This window comes from Ascaphus truei, chromosome 1, assembly GCF_040206685.1.
Source record: "Ascaphus truei isolate aAscTru1 chromosome 1, aAscTru1.hap1, whole genome shotgun sequence".
Classification (NCBI taxonomy): Eukaryota; Metazoa; Chordata; class Amphibia; order Anura; family Ascaphidae; genus Ascaphus; species Ascaphus truei.
Genome location: NC_134483.1, coordinates 410,240,559 through 410,268,311, shown reverse-complemented (window position 1 = coordinate 410,268,311; position 27,753 = coordinate 410,240,559). Strand labels below are relative to the sequence as shown.

Genomic DNA, 27,753 nt, shown 5'->3' with positions numbered 1-27,753 from the left:
GGCATTTGCCCCTAGCGGCCGGCCTCCAATTTGCTATGTTTGAGTTTTCCTATATCAGGGATCCCTCATTAGTTTGGGGGGCAAGAGTGGTGATGGATGGTGCTGTCCTGTAGTATCAGCCATGGTTCCCATACCTTGTAAAATGGGTTAGTCTTTTGCTTTAGATAGGCTGTGAGTTTTTCCATCTGCATCACCTCGTTAATTTTTTTTAATCATTCCCTTAGTGGGGGGGGGATACCTTCTTCCATGAGGCCGCAACTTCATATCTCGCCGCTGTGAGAATAAAGGAGATTAATTTCCTTACTGGTTGGCCGATTTCCTCGGTCGGTCTCCCCAGCAGGTAGGTCAGTGGATCAATAGGTAGTTCGAGGGTCGTGACCTCTTTTATTATATTTTGGACCTTAGTCCTGTATATCTTAATTTCTGGACATAACCACCAGATGTGTGCCATGTCCCCCTTTTGACCACAGCCTCTCCAACAAAGATCTGATGCCAGAGGGTAGATTTGTCGTAGTCTCACTGGGGTAAGATACCAATTGAAGAGTATCTTATAGATGTTCTCCTTTGTGGTAGTACATATGGACGTCGCGGAAGCCGCTTCCCATATTTCTTTCCAGTCTTCCTCCTCAATGGGTGTGTTCAGATCGGCGGCCCATTTAAGCATATAATCATGCTCTACTGGGCCTTTCCCTGTTTCTAGCATCGAATAGATTTTTTTTATGAGTCCCTTTTGGTCCAAGTCGGGTTTACATAGTCATTCGAATTGAGTATGCGATGGGAGCTCCGGGTTTGGGGATAGTTTTTGGACAAAGTGTCTGATTTGGAGGTATTTAAATGCGTCCAAATCCGGAATCTTATATTTGGTTTGCAGGTCTTGAAAGCTCAGGAGGCTCCCTAGGGATAGCACATCGGCCACTGTCTTAATCCCTTTCGCCTTTAGTTGATCAAATAGTCTCGACCTACATCCAGGGGGGAATGTGAGGTTATCAAATAATGGCGTAAGCTGCGTGCCAGGGGCAAAGAGCTTATATTTGAGCATGGTTTTTAACCAGATCTCCCAGGTGTGTTTTGTCGTCCTTAATTTAAATTTTTGTGGGGGCATGTCTCCTCTATTCATACTCCAAAGGCATGCCGGTAGAGAAGGCACTTCAGCATAGTGTGTCTCTATTTTGAGCCAGCACCGAAGACTTGGGTCCGAATTCCATAGTGCGGCTTGTTTTAGTTGGGCAGCCTGGTAATATTTGTGGATATCAGGGACTCCCATGCCCCCTCTCCCTCGTGGTGACAATAGCACTGATCTAGCTACTTTGGGTCTTTTTCCTTGCCAAATGAAGTGAAATATCCTGTTTTGGATGTTTTTAATTTCTGAGCCAGGGACATGGACCGGAAGAGTTTGGAAGTAGAATAGCAGCCTGGGGAGTATATTCATTTTTATAGATATCATTCTTCCGATCCACGATATCTGATAACCTTCCCATTTGCTCAAATCCTATTTGATTTTATCAAAGAGAGCTGGGTAGTTATGCTGATATAGTGATTGGTAGTTCTTCGATACATTCACTCCCAGGTATTTGAAGTATGAGGGACTCCATTTATATACAAAGTTTATTTTAAGTAATTTCACTTCTGGCTCTGTGAGGCTGAGATTAAGGGCCTCTGATTTTTCACTATTAATTTTGTATCCTTAGATATTGCCAAAGTCTTCTAGTTCTCTTTGGAGATTGGGGAGGGAAGTTTGGGGTTGGGTTAGGGTCAGAATAATATCATCCGCGAATAGGGAGATTTTATAGTTTGTGTTTCCAATTGCTACGCCTTTGATATTTATATTATTTCGTATTTTAGCCGCCAGTGGTTCTATGGTGAGAGCAAAAAGGAGGGGGGACAAGGGGCACCCTTGTCTAGTATCGTTTTTTTTTTTTAAATCTCTCTGACTTTCCGCCCGGGAGCCTGACTATTGCAGACGGGTTTTGGTACAAAGCCTTGACTCCCTCTAGAAATGTGTCTTTCAAGCCAAATTTTTCTAATGTTTTAGTTAGGAATAGACAATCAATTCTGTCGAATGCCTTCTCTGCGTCTAAGCTCAGGAGCATTGCCTTGGAGTTTGTGAGGTGGACATGTTCAATTATGTTGAACACTTTCCGGGTATTGTCCAAGGCTTGACGTCCCAAGACAAATCCCACTTGATCGATGTCTATTAATCTTGGCAAGATAGGGTTCAATCTATTGGCCAAGATCTTACTGTATAATTTAAGATCGTTGTTTAGGAGTGATATGGGCCTGTAACTCCCGCATTGCGCAGGATCCTTCCCTTCTTTATGAATAATGGCAAGGTTTGCCAGTGACATAGACGAGGGAATAGGGTTCCCTTCCAGGAATGAATTGAATAGATTTAGTAGATGGCTAGTCAATATTGGGTGGAACCTTTTGTAATATGCGTTGGAGAAGCCATCAGGGCCTGGTGTTTTGGATATCTTAGAAGACTTTACAGCGGATACCATCTCTTCTTTGGTAATTTTGGCATTGAGGAAGGAGTTTTCCTCCTCTGTCAATGTGGGGAGATCGCAGTCGTCAAGGTAGTGCGAGATTGCCTCTGATCTCGACACCTCCGAGGTCCCCTTCTGAGTCTTCAAGTTATAGAGTTTGGTGTAGAACTTGGTGAATTCCTCCGCTATTTTCTTCTCGCTATATAACATCTCATCAGACCCACCCCTGATCGACGTTATCTGGGACCTTTTTTGTATGCCTCTTAATTTGGAAGCCAGGAGTCTATCCGCCTTATTGCCCTTGTCATAATATCTTTGGTTGGTCCATTTAAGGGCCTTTTCAACCTTTTGTAGTTGAATGCCTTAGTTCGTTTCTAGTGGCGGACAGTACCTTGTAGAGTCTTTTGGATGGGTTAGATTTATGTTGTTGTTCCAGATTAGTTATTTTCTCCGTCAGGTCTTTTACTGTTTTCGCCTTGATTTTTTTCTTATAGGCGGCGATTGAGATAAAATTTCCCCTGATCGCCGCCTTATGGGCTTCCCATAAGATTGCGGGCGATGAGACTGAGCCACAGTTATTTGCAAAGTACTCCTTGAGGGCTTTTTTAATATTTTTTTCCACTTCGGGGCAATTTAGTAATGAATCGTTTAGTTTCCAATTGTAGGAGAAAGATTTCACAAAGGGAACCGATAGGGTTAAGGTAATAGGTGCGTGGTCAGACCACGTTGTTGGGCCTATATCTGAATCTGTGGAAGCCTCTAAGACATTTTTGGTCCCTAGGAAATAGTCAATACGTGAGTAGGTCTGGTGAGGTGTCGAGAAAAATGTATAGTCTCTTTGTCCTTGGTGTTGAGTTCTCCATATGTCCGTCAGTGAGAATTCCTTAAGGATTTCTCTAGATTTCTTCCCCTTGCTCAGAGACTGGGGTGTGTGTGGGCGGCCTGGGGTCAGGGACTTGTCCTCCGTTGAGTTAAGCGCCATATTTAGATCGCCCCCCACTACCATTGAGGATAAGTACTCTGGGTCTATATCCTCCAGAATTTTGTGCAGGAACACTGTCTGGTTTTCGTTTGGGGCATACAAGTTAACCAGGGCTACACACACACACACACACAAAAAACAAAGTTGCAATCCCTACATTAGGACCTTTCCCACTCTCGTGAAGGTACCGAAACTTCAGGGTTTTTTTTTTGTTTTTGTTTTTAATATTGTGTGCGTGTGCGCGTGCATGTCAGAAAAGCAGCAGGTTCCCAAACCTTCACTACCAATTTATTTATAAAATGTTTTACCAGGAAATAATACATTGAGGGGTACTGCTCGTTTTCAAGTATGTCCTGGGCACAGAGTTATGATGACAAATACATGGTTACATTAATTGAACAGGGTTATACATTATATATAGACATTGTATGAACAGTTTAGCATATTTGATCTTTTAGGCGTTTAAAACAGTTACAGATTAAAATGTGAGACAGCTTTAGCTTTGAAAGAACTTAGACTGGTGGCGGCTTTGAGAGTCTAAGGCTGATTGTTCCAGGTGTGAGGTGCTCGGTAAGAGGAGCAGGAGCGGCCGGATTCTTTGGTGATCTACTGATAGTAACAGAAAAGGGCCATAGGCTCTGTGCCCAGGACATACTTGAAAACGAGAGGTAACTCTCAATGTATTACTTCCTGGTAAAATATTTTATAAATAAATAAATAGGCTACAAGTCACAGTTGACAGAAACAAATCTTAAAAGGGCCTTTGGGACCACCAATGTCATTGGGGACCACAGTCTTACAAATCCCTGACTTGTGCTATTGTTATGCTGCAAACTGTAATAAAAATCCAATTGTCTTTACTAAAAGAAAAAGTAATACTGTACTGTAGGTCTGTAAATGAATCCTCTCACACTTCAACAACAGTTTGTTTCATGATTTGAGATGCCTTCCACCGGTTCTCACATTTTGGTCAGGCACAAATAACCAGGAATGTGAATTTTTACTGCTTTTTTTGTTCGTGAAGAATGCAAATAACCCAATGAAAGCACACAAAACTAAGAAGACTTAATAGGACTTAACAGGAGAGTTCAGATAAACATTACATGTGGTGCCCATCTATATATCTATATACATTCACCTAAATAAAAAAAACTACTAGAGAAACAGCACATTTAAAAGAATCTTGAAGGAGAATACATAACAAAATTGAAACTACTGATAAATGTAATGTTTGAAAGGTAATGTGTTGCTTACAGTATATCCTTGATAATTACAAAGCCCTTCTTTTGACTTGACTAAAACATCGGATTAGTTTATTATAGACTGATTCCTTCCTATAAATATAGATTTTCCTTTTTTTTCCCCCATGGGAAAGATGTTCCAAGAAAGGGTGACACATTCAATATAAACAGGGAGATTCCCGGAGATCCGATAACCGGTATTGGAGCTTGATCCCACGTTACCTGCAATTCAAGTCAACAGCAGTTAAACTTCGGATCGAGCTTAATGAATCCCGGGCAGAAAGAGATTAGGACTGGTTTATTTTGGACCGTCGTCAACAATACAGTATCACAATTCAGAAATGGCTCAGTGAGTAAAAGACTCAAACTAAGGGTCATTGTTTACAGAGTTGGTATCAGGGGAACCTGCTTCAATTCCCACTGTCCGGTCTGTGTGACCTTGGGCAAGCCACTTTCTCTCTCTGTGCCTCAGGCATCAACAAACCGATTATAAACTCTACGGGGCAGGGGCTGTATCTGTAACAATTTCAATGTGCTGCGTATTGCACACTATACTGTAATTGTGAAGTGCTTTGAGTCCCATTAGTAGAAAAGCACTATATGAAATAAAGTTATTATTATTATTTAAAACACAAATCATTCACTCAGTTTATATATGAATGGAGTACTGACTGGCATTCTGTATGGAGAAGATAGAATACCAAGAAAGATTGTATACATCTGGGAATGAAAGGATTATAATTTTTTTTTTTTTTTTTTTTTAAATCCCCCTACAATTAAAGTTTGGTAGAATTAAAGGTTTGTCCACAAAGCAATAATACAGTATATAAACGGCTTTATTTTGTGGCTAAAAAAAAAAACCAGGGGCTGTGATAACATGTAGAGTTTGCATGCTGCCTGAGGAACAATACATTCATAAACCCACAGACAAGGAGAGAGAAGGTTCTTCAAACTTCAGCCTTTTCAGTCTGCGATTTGGAATGAAAATGAAGAGCCTGTCGTTACAAGCCCAGCACCCTAGGGAAAAGACCTGGCCACATCCAGACCTATTCAATGAATCTCTCTTGCGAGACAACTATTCTAAATGTGCAAAATACGAACGCATACACTGCTCATGTGATTTTGCAAAACAAACCAATGTGTCCCGATTTTAGACCTTTCTTTGTTAATCAAAACACAAGCTTAAAAAGTGCCAGCCACATTCATATGGTTCACAAATATAGATTATATTATTTTAGACATTGCCTTTTTATCTTTTTCCCCATGTATTACTTTATTATGTACTTACTCTACTAATCATTTTGAACTTTAGAAAACCACAGAAAGGTAAAATATGTTGTTGTAGCGATTTAAATATGACGGCAAATGTGAATTGTCTGAATGTTTTTTTAACGCAGCCTATATTATTGTAACTTTGACATCAATATGTCATTATTGCATCATTAAGCCATAATTAGCACAATGTATTGTATATTCCATTGCATTTGTTCTTGTTAATGCTCTGTTTTTCCAAGAGATTCTTTTGTATTTTTTCATGTGGTAGCAATCCAGATAACATCTGTTGCTTTTGTTTATACAGGTTGGGGCTGTTGACAATATTTGCGTAGGTTTTGCTTCGTATTAAATGGACACAATCTGATTTTTAATCAGAAATTATAATTATATAAAATTGGTTTCTTTCAATCCTAAAGTGAACTTTGCAATAGATATGTAGCATCATTTGTATTCCTCATAATAGGAAACGTAAAAAATATGGAAGTACAAGATGATATCTTCCGAGTGGTATTGTATTAAAAAGTAAATAACCCATTAGAAGTTCTAAAGCAGTAGTGGGCAATATCATATACTTAACCTTTTGAGTACCGGGACAATATCAATACAATCACTCCCCCCTGTAAAGATGGGGACCACCTACACTTCTTTAGACACTGGGAGGAAGATATAGGCGAGACTCTAGACATCTGGAACGCTACTGAATTGCTATCTATAAGCTCTGAATAAACGAGAACAGCTACAAGGTTCTGTATCAATGGTAACTTACCCCTATAGAGACTCAACAAAAATGTTTAGTTAGACCTCGCATAGGTGTCTCTATGGATGCGACCAGAGGGGCAAAATGGTACATATATGGTGGACCTGTCCCATAACATCTGGATTATGGCAGAAAGTTTCTCAGTTAATAAACTTTCTGGGACGTACTGTAGAAATTGGTTCTTGATCGGCACTACTTAACAGGCCAATCCAGAATGTATCATACAGAGAATGCATATATATATATATATATATATATATATATATATATATATATATATATATATATATATATATATATATATATATATATATATATATATTGATGACCCCTAGGTGCCCCATAGTGGCCGCATGGAAAGATCCAATACCAGATATCTCAAAAATAATAAATATTTGGCTAGCGCTTCATTATGAAAAAAATAACAGCTTACCTCAATGAATCACTAACCAAATTTAGCAATATATGGGAACCATGGATAAGTTAAATGGGACACGCAGGACAGCACCAGAACCTTCTCACCTTAAAGAAGATCCCCTTCCCCTTCAGGTATAGACACTGGAACAAAGAGTCTGTGACCAATCAGATAGACGGGCGATATTGGACGTAAACCATACACACTGTGGCTAAATATAATAATGTGCAATACAATGTTCTAATGACTCTGTATTCCTATGGCTGAAAATATAGCCTACAACCCCCACCCTCCCCAAATCCTATTTTGAGTCTGTACCCACTCCCTTTCCTTTTTAATTTTTGTACCCCCATCCTTTTCAGTGGTGAGGGGGGGGGGGGGGAAGGGAGAATAAAAAGTTTTAAAAAAATAATAAAACCTGACCTGGTGGTGGCCCTTGAGCACTCCTTGTCTAAAGGGTGTGTTAAATAACAGCATTACCAACAAGTGTGTTTTTAAAACTAGTGTAACCACATATAGAACCTTTAAGTAAGAGAGACCACATGCGGACTGTATTTATGAGGCTGCATGATCCCATTTTACTCTTACAAATATTTCTTGACAAATAACACATTAGTGCAATTCCACATCTAGAAATACATGTTTTCATCAGTCCAGAACATACAATGTCACCTGGCCCTTGACCGCTATACTGAATTGGAGCCTCACAGTTTCACAGAATGAATGGCTACATAGCCTTGATTTAAGTTAATATTGTTACATGACAATGTTACCTTGCAACAGAATGAAGGCAATTCTTGCCATACTGTACTAAAGTGTAAGCAAAAATGTATTGGAGAGTTTATTTTACCTACTACAAATAAAACCAAATAACTGCAGGCTTCTAGTTCTGCAAATTGTAGCATCAGCATTAGGATTTGCAACCTACTTATTTGCCAATAGCCACATTTTAGTTGCCAATATCTCATTCAATCTCATCTCCCCAGTGACCGAAGGACTCATAATGAAAGTAAGGTTGTAGCTGTGCCTGTCAGTGAGGGGAATGGTTTAGTGGAAGCAACACACAGCAGGGTGGTTTAGCAGTGTACACCCAGTAATTATTTAATTGTAAAAATAGAAACACAAATATTTCACTGATTGCAAAATAAGACCAATTATACTGACGTGAATCATTGCATTTGATATATTATATAAAAGAAAAAGTGGTTGCTTTCCTTTGGGGGTTTAATACACTCCAAGCTTATGCAACCACTTCCCTTTCTTTAGCTCCCTCTTTAACACTCCACCAGAAAATTCATTTTTTTCAACTTTGGGAGTTTATGGATTTTTTCTTTCCAGGCCAACACCCTTGACCCAGTTTGCCTAATTAATAAATCAGCCTCTCTCTACACCCACGTGTTTCCGAAATCCTTGCACATCTAATGCAGTAGTATTGTGAGAAGGCTTAAAAAAGGAGACTAAAGTCTCCAATGATCTTCATCTCACTAAATCAATCCGACACTGACTTCAAAATCTTCCGGACCTCTTTATCTGCTTCTGACACAACTAACTTTCCACATTTATTTAGGCTCGGCATCATCTCCTGCTTCCTTTACAGTATCTCAAATTGACAGCAACACCTAAACTCAGGACTGTCAGCTGGGTTATTGGGCTAAGGACTCTGATTACCATCTGTGCCTTTGGGCCATTGTTGGGGTGCTGTCTGCCAGGCCTTTGATGAGCGATGGGGGGGGGGCTTGACCGTGGGACATTTGTGAAGTAGGGAGTGATCCTCTCTCAGTGTTACTGAGAACAGCCATCTCCTCTCCTACTCATGTATGCTCTTACTCTCTTCTGCCTGGACCATTGTAAACTTCTGATGCTTCCCATACAATCAAAATCAAACCATCTACATGAGCGATAATCGAAATACTCCAAAATAATCTCACTCTCCTAGATTAACATCTGTTTCGCTTTCTTAAATCCCTCTACTAGCATCCAAATTAGTCCACCATTCAATTCTCTGTCTCAAGGCTCTATCAAGGGACTTTACAACACTTTCACTATCCAACGCTACTTTCCAAAACGGATTCTGTTGTATAAATCGAGGACCGCCTGAATAGTGTATTACAGAGTTGCACTAAGTAAATATGGCCCTTTACACAACAAGGTATCTTCCAACATGGGAGGTGTGTTATGGAGCAGCACGTGGTGGGAAATGTGGCCCAAAATGTGTCAGGGGTTTTCAGCTCTGATGTACGCGTATTTTCTTTCCTTTTTTAATTAAACCAATGTTTGCATTAATATTTTTTTTGTATTCTTTTGTCTATTCTTTTGACTAAATGGGAAATAATTTATCTCATCAACTGTAAGCAAACACATTTTTGACTCTTCCTAATACATTTTCATAATTTGCAAAAATAAGTAGGTACTTGTTACCTAAAGAGAAAAACAAACACAAACAGAGCAGCATGGTGCTGAGGGGGGAGTGAGGTTTGGCAAGTGGAGATAGATATGAAAAGTCTCTTGCTCATGGTTGGAGGCAAAATGACAAGCCAACAACTTCAGTTTTACTGTTTTTATAAGCACGGCTGACATTTTCCAAGACTATTTGGAAAATTACAAAGCTGTCTGGAAGCAGTGCTTTTGTCACACAGGCAATCAAAAGTGCTTCAGAGCAGAACCTACTGTGTAATACGATTAAAGAAACGATATTCAAGTTAAAAAACAAAAAGACCTATTGACTGCAGGAGGAGCTTGCAAAGCATTGCACAGCAATTTCCCAGTAGCTCTGAACTGCTTAACCTCTGGAGCAGACCCATTTCTTTTTTTTTTTTTTTTCAATTCAAATGCGAGAAGATAATCTTTGTGTGGACTGCCATGGGTATCGAGCAGATTGCTGGCAAAGATCTGGCATATTCCTTGATCTGAAGTATGACAGGTCTCTGGGTAATATTCATTTGAAACGGTATGCAAGAACAAACAAGCTCTCCAAATCCAAAATGTTCTGGGCAATTACAGCTAACAGTTATTTAGACCAACATCAAATCCACTTCCCCACCCACTCACCCCATAGACGCACAGACGCACAGACAAAGAGGGAGCAGCTTAAGCCAGGCGTATTTATCCTAAGTTAGTCATGAAAATGCATGAATTTACAAAAGCAGATATTTTTTTTGTAGATGTACAGTACAGAAGATAACACAACTGAGAATTTCCACCTTTCATAAAGCCAATGGGGACAGAATAATATGTACTGTAGTACATAGTAGAGAGATGACGGAGAATGTCCCTCATAGGTGCATCCACAAACTTTAAGTGCCAATAGACTAGGAAATACAGGGCATTTATTTTTTGCCAAAGAGTCACAACTTCAGAAATGTCATTGTCAGACAATTTTTCAGGGATGTACTCGTATAGAAATTTCTATCGATGTACAGCAGGGCCGAGTATATCAACAATTCTAAAAAGGTAGGTAATCCAGAGCGAAACAGACAGACACTTGTGAATTATATATTGTACCAGGGAGACTCTGGTTTCTATGTCCTCTCCCAGAATCCCCTGCTTGATCCTCCTTACTGTTTATTGGCACTCACTTCCTGGGGAAGGAAGTGACATCATCAGGCTGGAATAAAGCTTCAACTGACTCTCCCTGTCATGCTGTTCTATCCCACTTGGACAGGATCATTGAAGCTTAGAAGGGGCCTGCGGGATTGTGGAGGAATGTCCTTTCAAGAGTCTAGGAAAAACATTTTTGTAGAGTAGAGATATTACATCTCTAAAAGCAAATGTGCGTGGTGCATCCTTGATGTGCTTTGGTCTTTGGTTCATCTTCACCTCTACTGTAGGTTAAAGATTCATCATCATCAGTTATTTGATTAAAAAAACACCTCCACTTAAGGGGAATCGCAATACTTTACAGTTAAACAAATTAAAATGACATACATTTGTTTTGTTACACAGGAAAAAGCAGAAGGAAGATGCAAGTCTTACATCAAGTCCGATACAGTGGTAAGGTAGATATAAAACTGAGTTCCGGCGGTAGCGAGTTCAGACCTCTGAAGCTGCACACGAGATGGCCCGCCCACCCAGCGTAGCGTGCAGTACCCTTGGCACGGAGAGGCGTACCCCGCCTGAGAAGCTAACATCATAGCTAACATCATAGCCAGTATCCCTCCGCGGCTTCAGACAAGACTGAAGATAGGCAGGCCTTTGACCTTGCAAAGTTTTAAAGGCCATTACGGCCAACTTTAACCGAACACAGAAGATCACTGGAAGCCAGTGCAGATAGCGCAAGATGGGAGTGATATGCTCCGAGTGAGAAACACGTCTCAGCCTCCGAGCTGCAGCACTCTGCACAAGCTTGAGCCTCTGCATCAGGCACACTGGTAATCTTGCATATAAGGCATTCCCGTACTCCAACCGCATGTTTATGTTGTTTTCAAGGGTTAGAGCAGCTACAGTAGTAGGTATCGACAACATGGAAGTTTGCTTCTTCTACATGGGCATAAAGTAAAAGGTGACACTGTGTGCTCATTTCCATATCATTTCGCAGAATCCCTGGCTGCAGTGGAAGCATTTTATGCCAAGAGATAATGGGGAAAGCAGGGTTGCAGACCTGTCTGAGATGCAAATGTGCTCACAAGGGATATTTTTTTTGCTGCCTTTTTCTAATATAAAACTCTGTTTTATTGCAGACCTAGAAGAAACAGTATATAACCTGTCCATCTGTGGATTTTCAAGGTCTATTGTTTAATACATCTCGAGATGCAGTACTCTTATTTCATTTAACCCCTTTAGTGCAAGTAGAAGTAGTAGTGAGTTGCGCTGGAGGTGTTCCATTTCATGCATTTATAAAAGCAAACATGTGTCTATTTCAACCAACACACATATCTATAATATTATTACTTACATTTATGTTTACAGCCTGTACAATATCATTATAAATAATATTAAAAGAAAACGAATATGAAATTCCATTACAAAAGTTTCCCATATCCATTGCAAAAGTTATGGCTTGTAAAGTTACAGGTCTCTTGCCAATCTAGAACCTTGGCTATATAGTAACATAACAAACACTTTCCGCTAATTCTCCAAATACTCAAGAAACGCCTCAAAAATATATTCAGTCCCACACATCACCAAAACTACCACTTCTCAAACCAATCCCATTTAATGTACAAAAGTTATTGAAAAATGGAGTTTCATACAAGAACGAGTTTATAAAAGCTGCACCTTTTCCAAATGAGCTATACCAATTTGTTACATACTGCAACAGAATGCATTCCACTTACAATTTCTGGGGTAGCACGGCACTCTTTTATTCAAACTCAGACTGTCAGGAGTGTTGTAATCATATATATATATATTAATAAAAAATAAAACTTGTTTTTTCAAATGAGCACCACTCAAAGTGGTCTTAATGATTATATTTGACAAAAATGTAGCACAGAATTCTGCTTTCAAGGCTAAACTAATGGATTACTTTTTGATCGAAATGGAATGACTTCGAACAGAGCCGTTTAACTAGCGGCTCATGGGCCAAATGCTGTCTGCAAGGAAATCAGGGCCAGCTTGATGGTGGTGCCATCGCACTGTGCCCCACGCTTACAGATGCCCCGTGCTCTTTCCTCACAACATTTAAAACTGATTTCCGGGGGAAGAGAGCGGGGGCTCTGTAAGCGCCTTTTACCTTCCATCCGGCTTCCCTTTTCCGGCATCGCCTCATCTCTGCGATGCCCAGAACACGTGACACCGCTACGTCATGACACCACTGAGATGAGGACATGCCAGAGCAGGTAAGGGGCCCCACGCTCTCTCCCAGCACCGAGCTCCGCGTTATTTCAAGCCGGCTCTGTAAATATTATAAATGCTTGCAAAATGTTGAAATATTATAATTTTCAAGTCTTTCAATGCATCTAAAATGCTATTTATAATAAGCGTGTGGGCTTCTTCTACTCCAAAATGTTTGGTTGATCTGCCCCCTTTGGAGAACTATTAGAAGATCTGTAACTTCTTGGACTGTAAAATATGACAGGCTTTGACTTGTTTAAGCCGCAATTACTCTGGCCGCGATTATACTGGTCGCGACGGCACTCGTGTGCACGCACATCACGAACCACATGCCTCAATCCTATGAGGCCGCCCATAGTGCGCATGCACGATGAGGCACGACGGCATTTTGGACAGACAAAGCAATGTCTTTCCAAGCGACGGCCGCGTCAAGTTAAGCGGTTCAGCCAAAGAGAGCTAACCGCTCACGTGATGTCATGGCCACGCCTCCCGATTCGCCTGAAGCACAGTGCACATTCGCGCAAGTGACAGACGTGCGCCACGTGCACGCGGTGAGTATAATCTCAGCCTTATACATCACAAGCGATACAACAGATAGATAAGATGTGCGATTAACAATTAAAATGATTAACCCCCGTCCCACTATTCCATAAACATGCTCATAAAATACACATCTCGCCCGGCCTAGACTTATCACCCCACAATAGTGATCTGTAAGCTTTAGCGACATTCTTTAGTGCAAAGATAGTGAAGTTGATCTATAGCTCAAGTGATATGCAGTCAAGAAGATGGATTCTATGGATGAGTGTGTAACATAATGCCTCTACTTCCCCAGTTCCTCATACAAAACAAATAGCTATTTAAAGAACTTCATTGGTTGTTACAAAAGTGGGCTGATCGCTTATCTCTCAACATCTCCTGATGGTTAAAAGAAATGTATAATATATATATATATATATATATATATATATATATATATATATATCTATATATCTATATATCCCGGTTTAAGGACACTCACTTTAAGTACACTCGCGAGTAAGGACATATCGCCCAATAGGCAAACAGCAGCTCACGCATGCGCCTGTCAGCACGTCCCGAACAGCAATACCAGCTCCCCACCTATACCAAAGCTGTGCGCAAGCGGGGAGACTATAGAGCCTGTTACAAATGCGTTATTTACATCAGTTATGAATGTATATATGACGATTGCAATACAGTACATGCATCGATAAGTGGGAAAAAGTAGTGCTTCACTTTAAGTACTATTTCGCTTTACATACATGATTCAGTCCCATTGCGTACGTTAATGCGGGGTATGCCTGTATATATATATATATATATATATATATATATCTTAATTCAGTGCGTTAAGGTAGTTTGCATCAATTCTGCCACGCTTGCAGTGACAGTCAATATGAGAAATAATTGCATAGATCAACAGGAGTGTTATTCTACAAATGTTGCCCAGTTTGATGCATCAATTAAACCATGTTGAACCTAATGTTCGCTCTGTATACCTAAAGAAGAGGAGTCAAATATAATCAAAGATTAAAAAAGGTATCTTTTATATGATTCCATTAATAAAATGCAAGATAATCACAGACACAATGCATGGCAAATAGTTCATTCTCTATTGGGGATCTGCATTACCATTCGAAGAATGTACCCATTTCTTCTAGGAATATTAAGTACAACATCTATTTATAACAATCATGTCACTGAAAACTGATATGACAACGTACTTGGAATACAGTATTCTCCAGAACCAACAAAACTATTTAAACTCTGTATAACATGTTAAAGGAAAGATTTTTGAACATTTACATGCATGTAAATACACAATCTGCAGGTCATGAAAAATAAAGAAATTTCAACGAAATCACATTTCAATGGTAAATAAAAAATGTTTTTAAATTGAAACAAATTAAATACATAAATAACACCTTGAGTCTCAATCATTCCAGATCACACCCAGCCCAACTGACTCTCAGTTAAGTATGTGGCAATTACAGTCTTACGCTATCCACTGTCTGGTGTATCCACAACGTGATTAGTTTCTTACTCACCTTGACACGTTTTCTGGAATGTATCCTGGAACCGGAAAACCATCATTTCTCCTGGATGACAATGAGCTCTGAGACAAATCAGCGTGTGTTTTCCAACTTTCTACCAGTGAACCCACTGGAGGAAATGAACTCAGATGTTGGAAAGACTGGTCTCTAGTGCCAGGTCGTGACAAAGAGATAGTGCCTTGAGCTCCAATTCTGTAATGAAATGATTGTCCACTTGAGTTAACACCAACAATAGCGGAGGAAGGCATGCTGTTCTCTGGGTAAAAGCTGCCATCATCAATCTCCTGTTTAATCCCCGTGGCTAGGCCCTGGTTAGGGAAGCCATTACCGTCACAACTTCCAACAAATGATGAAACAGGTGGTCCTAAAATTCCAGAGAGAGAATAGTAATCTTTGTCATCCATGAAGGAAAAATATGAGCCATCCATAAATGGAAAAGGATTTCCAGACTGGCTGCCTTTAAAGAGAGCGTTAGAACAAGTGTTTTTAGACGACTCCTGCTTTATTGAGATTGGGAAAGCTGAATTGGAAGCAACTTTACTATTATCTCCAAAACACGAATTACTGAAAGTTTCATCTGGGTCTGGCTTAATAAATTTCACCAGGTTTAGCTGGCTGGCCGTACCGCTGTCTGAAATATCCTCCATTACTTCCAATTTGGGAAATATCATTTGTTGAGCACCTTTATCTTTAGTTTCTGTGTTAATAACGCCATCTTGAGCAGTTCTAGATCCTGTAGACATGACAGTGGGAGGATATCCTGACACATTGTTTGCCGGACTGCAAATAGAAGACCCCATGGAGCTTGCAGCTGGACTAGAAATAGTGGACCTATTATTGGCATTGGAAGGACTGGAAAGAGAGCATCTTGTGTTTATGTTACCAGGACTAGGCACAGAAGGCCTTATAGTGATATTACTGGGACTCGATACTGGAGATTTTAAACTGCAGTGACTTGGTGGGCTTGAAATGGGTGATCTCATACTACTCAGTGGACTAGACAAAGGGGACTCAACCGCACTTGTATGGGCAGGGCTATGAGAAATGGAACACTTATTGTCAATATTTGGTGAGCATGAAACAGGAGTTCCTTGGCTAACCGGACTGTGCACTGTAAAATTTCCAAAGTTGGGGGCACAGGTAGTTGAGGAAACAGAGTTAATTCCAGTGGGGCTGCAAACAGAGTGTGTCATGTTAGAGGGGCTACTGGTTGACAGGGTTTTTTCATTGCAGGTTGAGGGGCTCCTTATAGTAGTACTCTTTAATTTACCATTCATGGAATTAACAGAGTCTACAATAAGCGACCTTACAGGTTGATTCTGACAGTCTATTGGAAAAGTGCCACGAGGATTTTGTTTGTAAAACTTTACAAGCTGTTCCATATGTTGATAAATCTTTCCAGAACCAATTGCTCCTTGTTGGTTCTGTTGATCATAGGTGTAGTCAGCATCCCGCACAGAATCCATATACAATCCCATAGATTCTGCTACAGTCGTGGAAAGTTCTTTGGATTCCAGTTCAGGTTTAGGTTCCCGGGTTAAAACGCCAGGCTGATTGTTATCTTGCTGAAGGCGAGGGAGGAGATCTTGTTTCTCTTTGCGGTTTCCGTCTGCAACATTTTGTGGGAAAGCACCGGATACGCAGCTCACGTTTACAACTTCCATGTATGTGTTCTCAGGAGTCTGCTGCCTGGAACCCGAGGAGGAATAATCCATGGACTGGGGCCTCTGACCCCATCGTCTCTCCATATCTACTACTCCTTGGAAGCTGGGATATTTGGTCTCCATACCTGGACAAGAAAGAAAAACAAATGACCTTTAAGTGATGAGAGCTCAAAGTCACACCTCTTCATTTGTTTTCAATAACCCACTGGAAAGGTGGCCATTTTCCCACCACGGTTACAACTAAAACCCTTTTTGTTTATCATTTAAAAAACAACAACTCTACACCACATGCCCACTTCATAAAACACCACAGCTACTTTTATTTTTTAAAAATGTTCTTCATTTATTAAATGATTATCACAATTTTAAACATCAAGTAACATGTACTGGTCTTTATTATAAGCAGCACTCAGATTGCACTTTATACAGAGTAAATAGACCTGCTTTATTTATAGAATACAATTTAATGCTTGCTAACTAAATTTACTATTAAATAATAATGAGAATTTATACAGCAATTATCTGTCATTAAGCTTAACAATTTCCATCTCAAACAATGATCTGTTGCATTTTGAAATGTGGAATATAATATTATTTTTATACTTTTGAGGGGGGTTCATGAAGCCGAGATGACAGGTATTGTAGCATCTCTTGTATCCTACACATACAGTATAAGGAACATGAATCTCCTTTATACACTAAACCAGGGGTGCAAAACTTTTTTGTCTGCACCCCCCTGCCTTTTCTCTGATGTTTCTGACGTCATGTGACCCTGCGGCGTCATTTGACGCCATGTTGCCAGAAGCTGCCGGAGACAAGGTAAGTGACAGAGGCCTTGCACGCTCCCCTGGCATTTAATTTAAATGCTCTAGGGGGGGGGGTGGGGGAGAGTGCAGGGCCTCTTTAAGCGCTGCATCCCTCTCAAAATATGTCAAGCCCCCCCACTAAACAAACTGATATACTACAGGAGTAGCCAACTCCAGTCCTCACGTGCCCACCAACAGGTCAGGGTTTAAGGATATCCCTGCTTCAGCACAGGTGGCTCAATCAGTGGCTCAGCCTTTGACTGCACCACCTGTGCTAAAGCAGGGATATCCTTAAACCCTGACCTGTTGGTGGCCCTTGAGGACTGGAGTTTTGCCGCCCCTGTGCTAGAGTAACACGTTTATACAACCCTTCCATTAACAGAAAATCCTCCTAGCCCCAGTTGTATAACTAATAGCCGTGTTTTACTTAAACCTTACATTTTTTTCGGGGTTAAATTATAGCCAAGTGTATGTACAAACACTTTAGATTTACAAATACGTAAGTTATCACCTTGGCTGCCATAAGGGATTTATAGCATAATGATGAATATCATAAAGCACTTGATATTAGAAATATTAGAACATATACATTATGCTAATGTGTAAGTGGTTCATTTCTCTCCGGAGAAATGAAATATAATAATTTTTGTGCTGCTTACAAGCTGTGAGAGAATGTATATTACTGGTGATATATTTTAATAAAACTAAGATAAGTACAGTAGACTCGTCATTTTTTTTCCAAAGACTAGTAAATACATGTCATTTGGTTCAGGCAATTTGGATGTCTGTATTAAAACTTGCCATGACCAATAGACAAATAAAAAGTGATTCAACAAGAGCCGAGTACTTTTGATTGTTAAAAAAGGGCTCTACCTCAGCTGCTACTCAATTTGACAATTATATTACAACGTTTCATTAATTACTATGCAAAGTAGTAAAAATGTTCTGAAATACATTTGTAAGCACAATTAAGTTATCTTCAGCTTTCACTGCAAATGGGGGACAATGTATTCCAGACTCAAAGTGTTACAAGCAAGTCTGGACTGAACAATGATGCCCAAATGTAAAGAGCTACTTTAAAGCTGCAGTTCAGTCTTTTTTTTTTTTTTTAATTAATTTTTTTACTTCAATAGTTTTACGTGGGCAATCTCTAATTACCTAAAGAACTGCATAGCTGCCGGTCAGTTTGTTCTCCGTCTATTGATCGGCAAAGTTTGGCGCCATCTTTAAATATGGGGAATGTAAATCGTTGCTATAGGAACAAGCATGCTTGTTCAAATAGAATACAAGAAAATTGGTCTTTCAAAGTTGTTTTTTTTAAAACAGAAAATGCTAAAAGTATTTTTTCTTACTACAGAACTGATTTATTAAAAAAAACACACATGCAGGATATTGCCTGAACTGCAGCTTTAAACAGTAAAACTCACACGCTCACACTATTTTGGGTATTTTTTTGTTTGTTTTTTTAGAATAATTAGTGTTATTTGATGAATTCAGATAAATGGCACTGAAAAAAATAAGTTCTAAATCTCCTAAAATGTATCTTAACTACTAGAAGTTAAAATAGGATTTATTTTTCATATTGCTAAAAAAAGATAGTTCACAAAAAAAAAAAAAAAAAAAAAAAAAAAAACACACCACGGAAATACCAGAATAAAGAAGAAATCAACAAATTGATGATAACATCAGTATTACACAGTGGACTTCTAAAGGATTGTAAGAACTAAACAACAAAATATAAATGACTAATGGTGATTACATATCAAATAAATGTACTTGTTAAAAAAATACACATACAACTCTATGCCCAGGACATACTTGAAAACGAGAGGTAACTCTCAATGTATTACTTCCTGGTAAAACATTTTTATAAATAAATGTGTATTTATTCTTGCTATATTTAGAATATAGAAATGTTGTGGGTTTTTTTTTTTTTATGGGGTTATTTGCACAATCGAGCAGATAGAGTCACAAGTATAATGTTGGAGTACAATGTCTACATCAAGTACAATTGTTGTGTTGCTAAGCAAAGGGAACCACAAGTTTTCTTCTAGTCGAAAAAACTTAAAAATAAATGTAAAACCCATTACTTTTTATTTTTTTTTAAATTATGTATTTTTTGGATATTCAATAATAATTTAAAAAAAAAACAAGAGCCACGCCCCCGTACCCCCCTCCCCAGGTCTTCGGGATATCCCAAGCTTCAGCGCAGGTATTCAATTGAGCCTATGATTGAGCCACCTGTGCTGGAGCTGGCATATCCTTAAAACCTGACCTGTTTAGGGGCTGGGGGGCTTCAAGACTGGAGTTGCACACCCCTGCACTATAGCGATAGATATAGATAGATAGATAGATAGATAGATAGATAGATAGATAGATAGATAGATAGATAGATAGACCTATGTTATTCCATACATATGTAATCATATACTTAATTGTATTTATAATATAAAAACATCAAGTTATTGTAATCTAATCCATGCAGCATGCCCAAATTACAGCCTACAGTCCAGATCCACAAAAGAGTGCTATATTTTAGCATGCCTTACTCCTGTTCAAGTGGCTGGGAGTAAACGACTGCTAAAGTTTAGCACTCTTGTGAATCTAGACCTAGGAGAGATGGAGATGGACCACTATTTGCACCTGCCTTCTTTGTTCACTACCCGTTATTGGTCCCACTTATTATTTGCCTTCCTAACCTCCCTCCTCTCCCGCCCCCCCCCCCCCCCCCCCCACCCCTCCCCCTTCTTTAATCCGATCCCTTACATCCTGCAGGGGCAGCAGGTAGAGTGCTGGAGAGAGATTAGCACAAGCTTGCACACAGCAGAGGACTTGGCATTGATCTGTGCCGGGGGTTGCGGTGGCAGAGATGGGAGAGTGGAGTGTGCCAGTCCTTTAACCCCCATCATGCCAGATAAGCCAACAATTCATTGTCTGGCATCTGAAGTGGCTAAATATGTCACTTGCAAAGAGTTAAGTGGGTACCTCCTCACGGCTTCACAATGCAGTCCAGGACCCTTTGGTACTGAAGACGTTAAACACCATGTCACAAGGCAAGAGTTAAATTAGCCCTGCCCCACGCCTCTCTCATTCGCACTCCTTGGATGCCCCAAGCCTCCTAATTGGCCAGACTGACCTGCCACTCACCAGGAAGGTGACATGACTGATACAAAGTTGCTGCGACACAGAGGTTAACCGTTTCAGTGCTGCCAGAGGAGGCAGCACTCCGAGGGACACACGCAGCAGTGCCCTGTGTGCAATTACTGTGCGTGTGCATCGTACCACACAATGTCTGAATGTGCTGCATGTAGAGGGGAGGGAGGGAACCAAGAAATAAAAACATTGAGAAGAGACGATCTTCTAGACATGAAATAGGGTGTACAGTTTAACATTAAAAAAGATAAATGTACACATACTGTACTGTATACCGAGTTCCATTACTACATACATTATATTATAAAAACAACTTTAAGTCTCAAAGTAGTAATACTTAAACCAATGTAAGTACAATATATGATTTCTAGCGATCCTAAACCAGATAAACAGTGCAACCAAGTTTTTTTGTGTCTCGTAACAAACAGAGGGTTTCTTAAAGTTATTATTATTTTTTACGTGCACATAAGTCAACATATTTAAAAAGTGATTTCAATACGGATAGAGAACCTAGGATCACAGTGTGGGGAGCACTGCTACTTTTTTTCACATATACAAACCCACCTCTAACAAAAAAATAAAAAATAAATAAAAAAAGGTATTTATATTAGAAGTGGGTCCCCATTAATATTGCTACATAATGCAGAACACCATATTTTAACGGAAAAGGCCTCTCTTATAATGATTAAGAGTATCTTTATTTTTTATTATTATTACTGTTCTTAATCAAAAAGTGCACTTTTTCTTTTGCAGGATATATTATCCTCTTTAGTACAGTAACAGTTGAGCACTACTTCTACATTATATTATATGCCTTTTCTGTCAATGCATTGCAAGCCCTCTGGCAGCGAAGGGATTAAAGAAAATAAATTCATTTTAATTAAATTACATCATGCTATCCCAACTGTCGAAGCCCATCAATATGTATATATTACACACATGTAACCCAATTTCAGAGGGCAAATTTAGCCAGCCCTAGCACGTTCACAATAAACCAAACATAGTTGAAACTAGATAATAGCCATGCTTAATTTCCTATTGCAAGAGCATTGCAGGTTAATAAAAGGTTAAGCACCTTTCTTCTGCCCGCTCTTCTTGTTACCGATATATATATATTTTTAATTTGCCTTCTCTCATTCCAAGATACTGTACTTACCGATTGCAAAACTGGATCCATCTGTCTACATTCTGAAATGTATTCTTGACTGAACAGGTATAGCAAGAAGTGGGGGGGGGGGGGGGAGAAGGGGGGGAAGAAAAGAAAAAAGATAGGTAATGATTTAAATAAAAACGCTGTCTCCAGGACACTATGCTCTGAGCTCCACCTGCACCAAGGTGAGCCACGCAGGCCTCACTATTTGGCACCCCGCCTGATGCCCTCTGTAGTTTATTTAGCACTACTTGGCAGAACAGCTCTGTGCATCACGTTCAAACTCCCTTCTACCGAGGTTTGCAATAATGCATGACTGACTGGCACGCACCAGAAAAAAATTGTATCTACTAATTATTACAGGTATAAATTATATATATATATATATATATATATATATATATATATATATATATATATATAAATATATATATATACACATATATATATATATACACATATATATATAGTGTTCGACAAACCTATACATTTGCACGCCCCGGGCGAGTGGATTTAACAACGTGGCGAGCTCCTATTGGCCCAAGCAGCACACATGAAATGCTATGTGGCGAGTAGATTTTTTTGTTCGGCGAGTAGATTTTTTGGTGATTTGTCGACCACTGTGTGTGTGTGTGTGTGTGTGTGTGTGTGTGTGTGTGTGTATATATATATATATATATATATATATATATATAGCAATGATATAGAATACTTAGGCCGCGCTTATAGTGCGCGCAACGGATGACGTCACCCGCGAAAGTTATATTTCGCTTTGTAGCGACATCGCAAGCGACCTGGCCATTGATTGGTTCAGAGGCTGTCACATGTGGCAACGGCCTCTGAAAAATCAAATTTGACCGGCTTCAAAATGTCGCGCCGCTCCCGATGCGCTTACTATAAGCGCATGCAACGTCGCATCACCGTCACTATAAGCGCAGCCTTAGAATCAACGTGACATGTCTCAGACAGGTCCCCCAATTCTCCTTTCCATAGTATACACATATGTAGATGAATATATAGATTTACAATTGTTGTATACTGTATATCTATGCAATGTACATCTATAGATATATATTTATATTATTGGTAGATGCATGAAAGCCTTCCAGCAGAGTTGGTATGGGCAAATACAGTCGATGTATTCAGAAATGCTTTGGAAAGACACTACCGTAGTAAGAAGGCTCAGGAAAATGTAATGAGTGGGGAGTACTTTTGTATTACTAGGCGAGTCCATACATACATACATACATACATTTCACTAATCTGTGGCAGACAGATATTCTGGTCTCCTATCCAGCTTTATTTATTTTTATTGATACTGTAACTGAGGTAAAGGGAATGATTTTTTTTTAAGTTTACAGCATTGAAGGGCAATAAACTGTTACAAAACTCCACATTGTTGGACAAAGAGCAGGTCATTTTGTTCCTGCCGATTATGCAACCTATTTTATCTGGGTGGAGGGCAGCGAGGGCGGGCAATGCAGAAGTAGATACTAGAAAACTTCAGACTAGTTTACCTAAGTAATTAAATTAGAGGGCTAAGTCAGCCATTGTGACGCACTGTAAAACCATACGAAGTCAAAACACAACATAAACTGGGCAACACCTGCTCATCTTCTAGGTGAACAGACAAAGACCCACAAGAATGTGCGTATGGCAGGGTGGTGGGGGGTAAAGGAGAGCCTTGAAATCACCCTTTGATGTGACCTGCTCTACTTGGGCATGCTGGGGTGGCATACTGCAAACTACATTGCAAGCATTACAATTGAACCCCGCTCCACTTTATCTTTCTACAACTCTGATATTAGATTGTAAGCTCTACAGGGCAGAGACTTATTGTGCCTATAAGTCTATGTACAGTGATATGTATACAGTCAGCGCTATACAAGCTATGAAATAACATTATTAAAAAATCGGTGATACCATTGCAATATGCTGTCGTGCTATTGCAGCCAGTGGCACAGGTTATATTTACATCGTCCTTTCATTTGTCTGCGTTTAGTAATAGGGCAGCCCCTGTCTGTGTCCGCAGAAAAGTATCCCATCCCTAATTACACCAAGCAAAACCAAATAATGGCAGTCACTGGCAGTCACTGACAGTCCCTCCAAGGATCGGCAGCAGAGCAGCTGATACATGGAGATCGTGGCTGTGGAAACGAACATACTCAACACCTACATGAGCGAGTCACGTGTCCGGTTTAACCTCTTCAATGCTGACGTCTCTTCGCTGCCAAAGCCTTTCAGACTTTGACAGACCCCCACACTGTGCTACTGAACGCCATATTCCGCCCCAAAGAGCCGCGGGAAGGGTTTGCACAAGTTTGGCTTTTGTTTATAGAACAATTTAGGAGTAGCGAGGCTACCTGCTGGGTATTTAGTGTGGCTCACATAAAAGCATTGGCGGCTCGGACCTCTCCTCCCTGCCAAGCATGGACTCTGCACTATTGCATTTCCCAGGCGGAAACTGCCCCCCCCCCCCCCCGTGCAAAGTGACCACTTCTCACTCACCTTCACATGGGAGGAGGATGGCGTGAGGGCTCCTTCCAGCCAACACACACACACACATACACACCTTTTCTAAATGACAGTGCCACAATCAAGAGTATAGAGGGAGAAAATGCAAAACTCCATTCAATCCGGAACAGTAGTGACAGTATTGATCTCACACACACACAATCAGTCCCCCACCCCTTCTTCTCCTCCTCTTGATCACACAGATCAGTCACCACAATTAAAGATCATCACAGGATGACAGCTCCAGCAACGTTTCACCGTCACACCCTCCCAAACCAGATCTGGGAGATCGAGGTTGCCTGACAGCAAAACACAGAAATTAAGAAAGCAATCGGATGAACCAAATACAACTTGCCATTGTGCCTATTAAACTCCTCGGGGCTTTGCACCGAGTTGCAGGGAGAGGTGGTGTAAACTTTTCCGGCTAATCTTCCCTTCTCAACCCCTTCCTCGCTCAGACCCTCGTCCTGTTACTCCTCCCGGTGTCTTCTCTTCTTCTCCGGATTATTATTGTATTTCCTGGGAGACGGATTTTTTTTCTCCCCTTAAACAGATGCCCAACAACAACAACAATAAAATAAAAACACCAAAAAAAATAACGCTGGTAGTTGCAGTAGTGTTGAGCGTTGCTCGGTGCCTCGTCCCGGTGAGTGTCTGCGCTGACAGACAGACACGGAGCAGCCCGGCCAGTAGTTGCATTGGAAGCAGCAGCAGCAGCTGAGTGACAGGCAGACTGAGCACGCGTGAGGCTCTCACGCGCTCCCTGTCAGCCAGCCGCGCGCGCTCCCGCGCAGGATTCGGAAAGGCGAGGGAGATAGGTGCGCGCGCTGGGCTGATGTCTCGTGCGGGGGTGCGCGCCCTGTTTTTTTTCCCCCTCCCCTCTCAGGGCTGGAGAAACAGACAGGCGCCCGCAGCACGTACAGAGAGAGAGAGGGAGGGTGGGGCCGCGCTGGTGACGTCATCCGCTGCTGCTCTACCCCGTCACTGGGAGTGACACGCGAAGGTCGGCTGGCTGTGCCTGCGTTGAACTGCACTCATGCGATGCGTATGCAGTGTGTGCTTGTGTGTATGGAGCGTATACACATGCATCCTATTATTATTATTATGTGCTTTAAAAGCATTATTATTCTTTTCCACAGCCCTGTGTCTAAAGACCCTTTTGGAGTATGCTGAGAAGCTGGGGAAGAGTGAAGAAAACAAAAGTGTGTGCAGAGAGAAGAGCAGTACACACTGCACAAAAAAAAAAAAAACTCAGCAGAGGCAGGTGTGGTGCACGGTAAAGGGTAAATAGTTAGTCAGTGATAATCCCTAGAGATCCAATATACCGGCACAGCACAAAAGATAATCACATAAAAGTGGTTAATTGGGTCCAAAATGCACACGTATGCGGAAATATATATATATATATTGGAGAGAGCCCTTTATATTAGATGTAGATCTTCCAGGGTGCATGTCATGCAGCACAAAGGTAGAGCGAAACGGGACAGGCACTCCAGTGCATATAAGGTAAAATTATTTAGATATATTTATTTTTATTGCTAAAGGGCTCAGTGGAGACCGAAACATATCGGGAGTGCTGTACATTGTGTGTATGTATATCTGTGTATATGTGTATATGTAGCAAATAAAAAGATCACTTCTGACCACATTCACATATCTTAGGACTCGCTCAAACAGAACGCGATGCGACGTGCGCGCGCACGTTCGCCCTCTTTCGCTGTGTGCTGTGGGAGTTTTCAAACAGAAAACGACCCCCGGTGGCGAAGTGCAGCGTTGTCGCAGCTGCAACTCAAGCTTTCAACTGAAGTTGAAATTTCAAACGGCAGCCGCGTCACGTGTACTTTGCCAGTCAATCACAAACACTTTTTTTTTTTTTTGTTACGTCCCCAATCGCGTCATGCTGTCTGCTGGGGATGTTCACACATTGCCCAGCAGACAGAGGCTCGCAAACGCGCATCCGTGTAGCAGCCTGTTTGATCGAGGCCTTAGGCTGCGGCCCTGCTGGCGCTGAGCGCACTCATGCTAGCTATTTTGCAAGCGCGTGTGGGGGGGGCTTTGCGGGCAAGTTGAGCGCGCTTCAAAGTCTCTCTTTTTTGTTTACTTAAGTGCCAAGCGTGGGTGAGCGTGCGTGCCTGCGCACCGCGTGAGCAGGGACAGGATCATTTCAATTTCCGAAACTAAACTCAGCAAGCACCGCGTGGTCAGCACGCTCCATGCAAGCGTGGCCACAGCCTTAGACAGATCTGCAACCCTGCCTTTTACCACTATCGCCTAGGATACAGTGCTTCCACTGCAGCAAGGGATTCTGGAAAATGACATGCACATTTTTAGTTGCTATATGGTGGAGGTTTCTTGTTGCTTTTTTCACCCACCATAACGTAAAATGTGTATGGTGTGTGTGTGTGTGTGTATATATATATATATATATATATATATATATATATATATATATATATATATATATATATATGTATATATATAATGTGTGTGTGTAACACAAACACAAAAACACTGGCAAACACTAGTCCCAAAATGGGCCAGTGGTCCAATGAAAAAAAAACCCTACATAACAGCACTCAATCGAATCTGGTCCTTACCCCTGAACAGGAAAAAAATACTGATGAATGGTCTCTTTCTCACCCACGGCTAATTTTAACTGGTTTGGTTGGATTAAAGACACCAATTTATTTGCTCGAAAGTTACTTCTACATTAATTACAGTTGTGTGAAAAAGAAAGTACACCCTCTTTGAATTCTATGGTTTTACATATCAGGAAATAACAATCATCTGTTCCTTAGCAGGTCGAAAAATTAGGTAAATACAACCTCGGATGACATATTACAACGCATATGAATAGCACTGTAGATATTCTGAACACATGATACATAAAGCTTGGCCCCCTGCAGACGCACTTACCAGAACTCCCTTCTACTGTCTCTGTACGTTCTCCCTACCTACCAATTAGACTGTAAGCTCCTCGGGGCAGGGACTCCTTCCTTAATGTTACTTTAATGTCTAAAGCACTTATTCCCATGATCTGTTATTTATATTATCTGTTATTTATTTGATTACCACATGTATTTCTGCTGTGAAGCGCTATGTACATTAATGGCGCTATATAAATAAAGACATACAATACAAAGTGTCATGATTTATTTAACAAAAATAAAGCCAAAATGGAGAAGCTATGTGTGAAAAACTAAGTACACCCTTACTGCTTCCATAGGAATTAAGATGCTAAGTAGCAGACAGGTGCTGGTAATCAAATGCCCTTGATAAGTTGATCATCAGCAAGTGTGACCACCTCTATAAAAGCCAAAGTTTTAGCAGTTTTCTGGGCTGGAGCATTCAGGTGTGTTAACACAATGCCAAGGAGGAAAGACATCAGCAATGATCTCAGAGAAGCAATTGTTGCTGCCCATCAATCTAGGAAAGGTCATAAGGCCATTTCCAAACAATTTAAAGT

The 27,753-nt window shown here is 40.5% G+C and overlaps 1 protein-coding gene across 4 annotated transcripts in view; it reads right to left on the bottom strand.

Annotated features, from left to right (window-relative positions):
• NR3C2 (nuclear receptor subfamily 3 group C member 2) overlaps window positions 1-25,061 on the bottom strand; it is a 272,459-nt gene extending 247,398 nt beyond the window's left edge. For 2 of the 4 annotated variants that reach the window (XM_075613808.1, XM_075613818.1), the window contains exons 1-2: window positions 24,282-24,596; window positions 14,995-16,789 (exon numbers count right to left, since the gene is read on the bottom strand). In XM_075613808.1, the coding sequence (XP_075469923.1) occupies window positions 14,995-16,789; window positions 24,282-24,339 (1,853 nt within the window). In that variant the 5' untranslated portion in view covers window positions 24,340-24,596. Of the gene's footprint in view, window positions 1-14,994; window positions 16,790-21,779; window positions 21,829-24,281; window positions 24,597-24,642 lie in introns of those variants that run through there. The other 2 variants (XM_075613836.1, XM_075613827.1) reach the window with 2 other exon arrangements.
• Window positions 25,062-27,753: the final 2,692 nt, after the last annotated feature.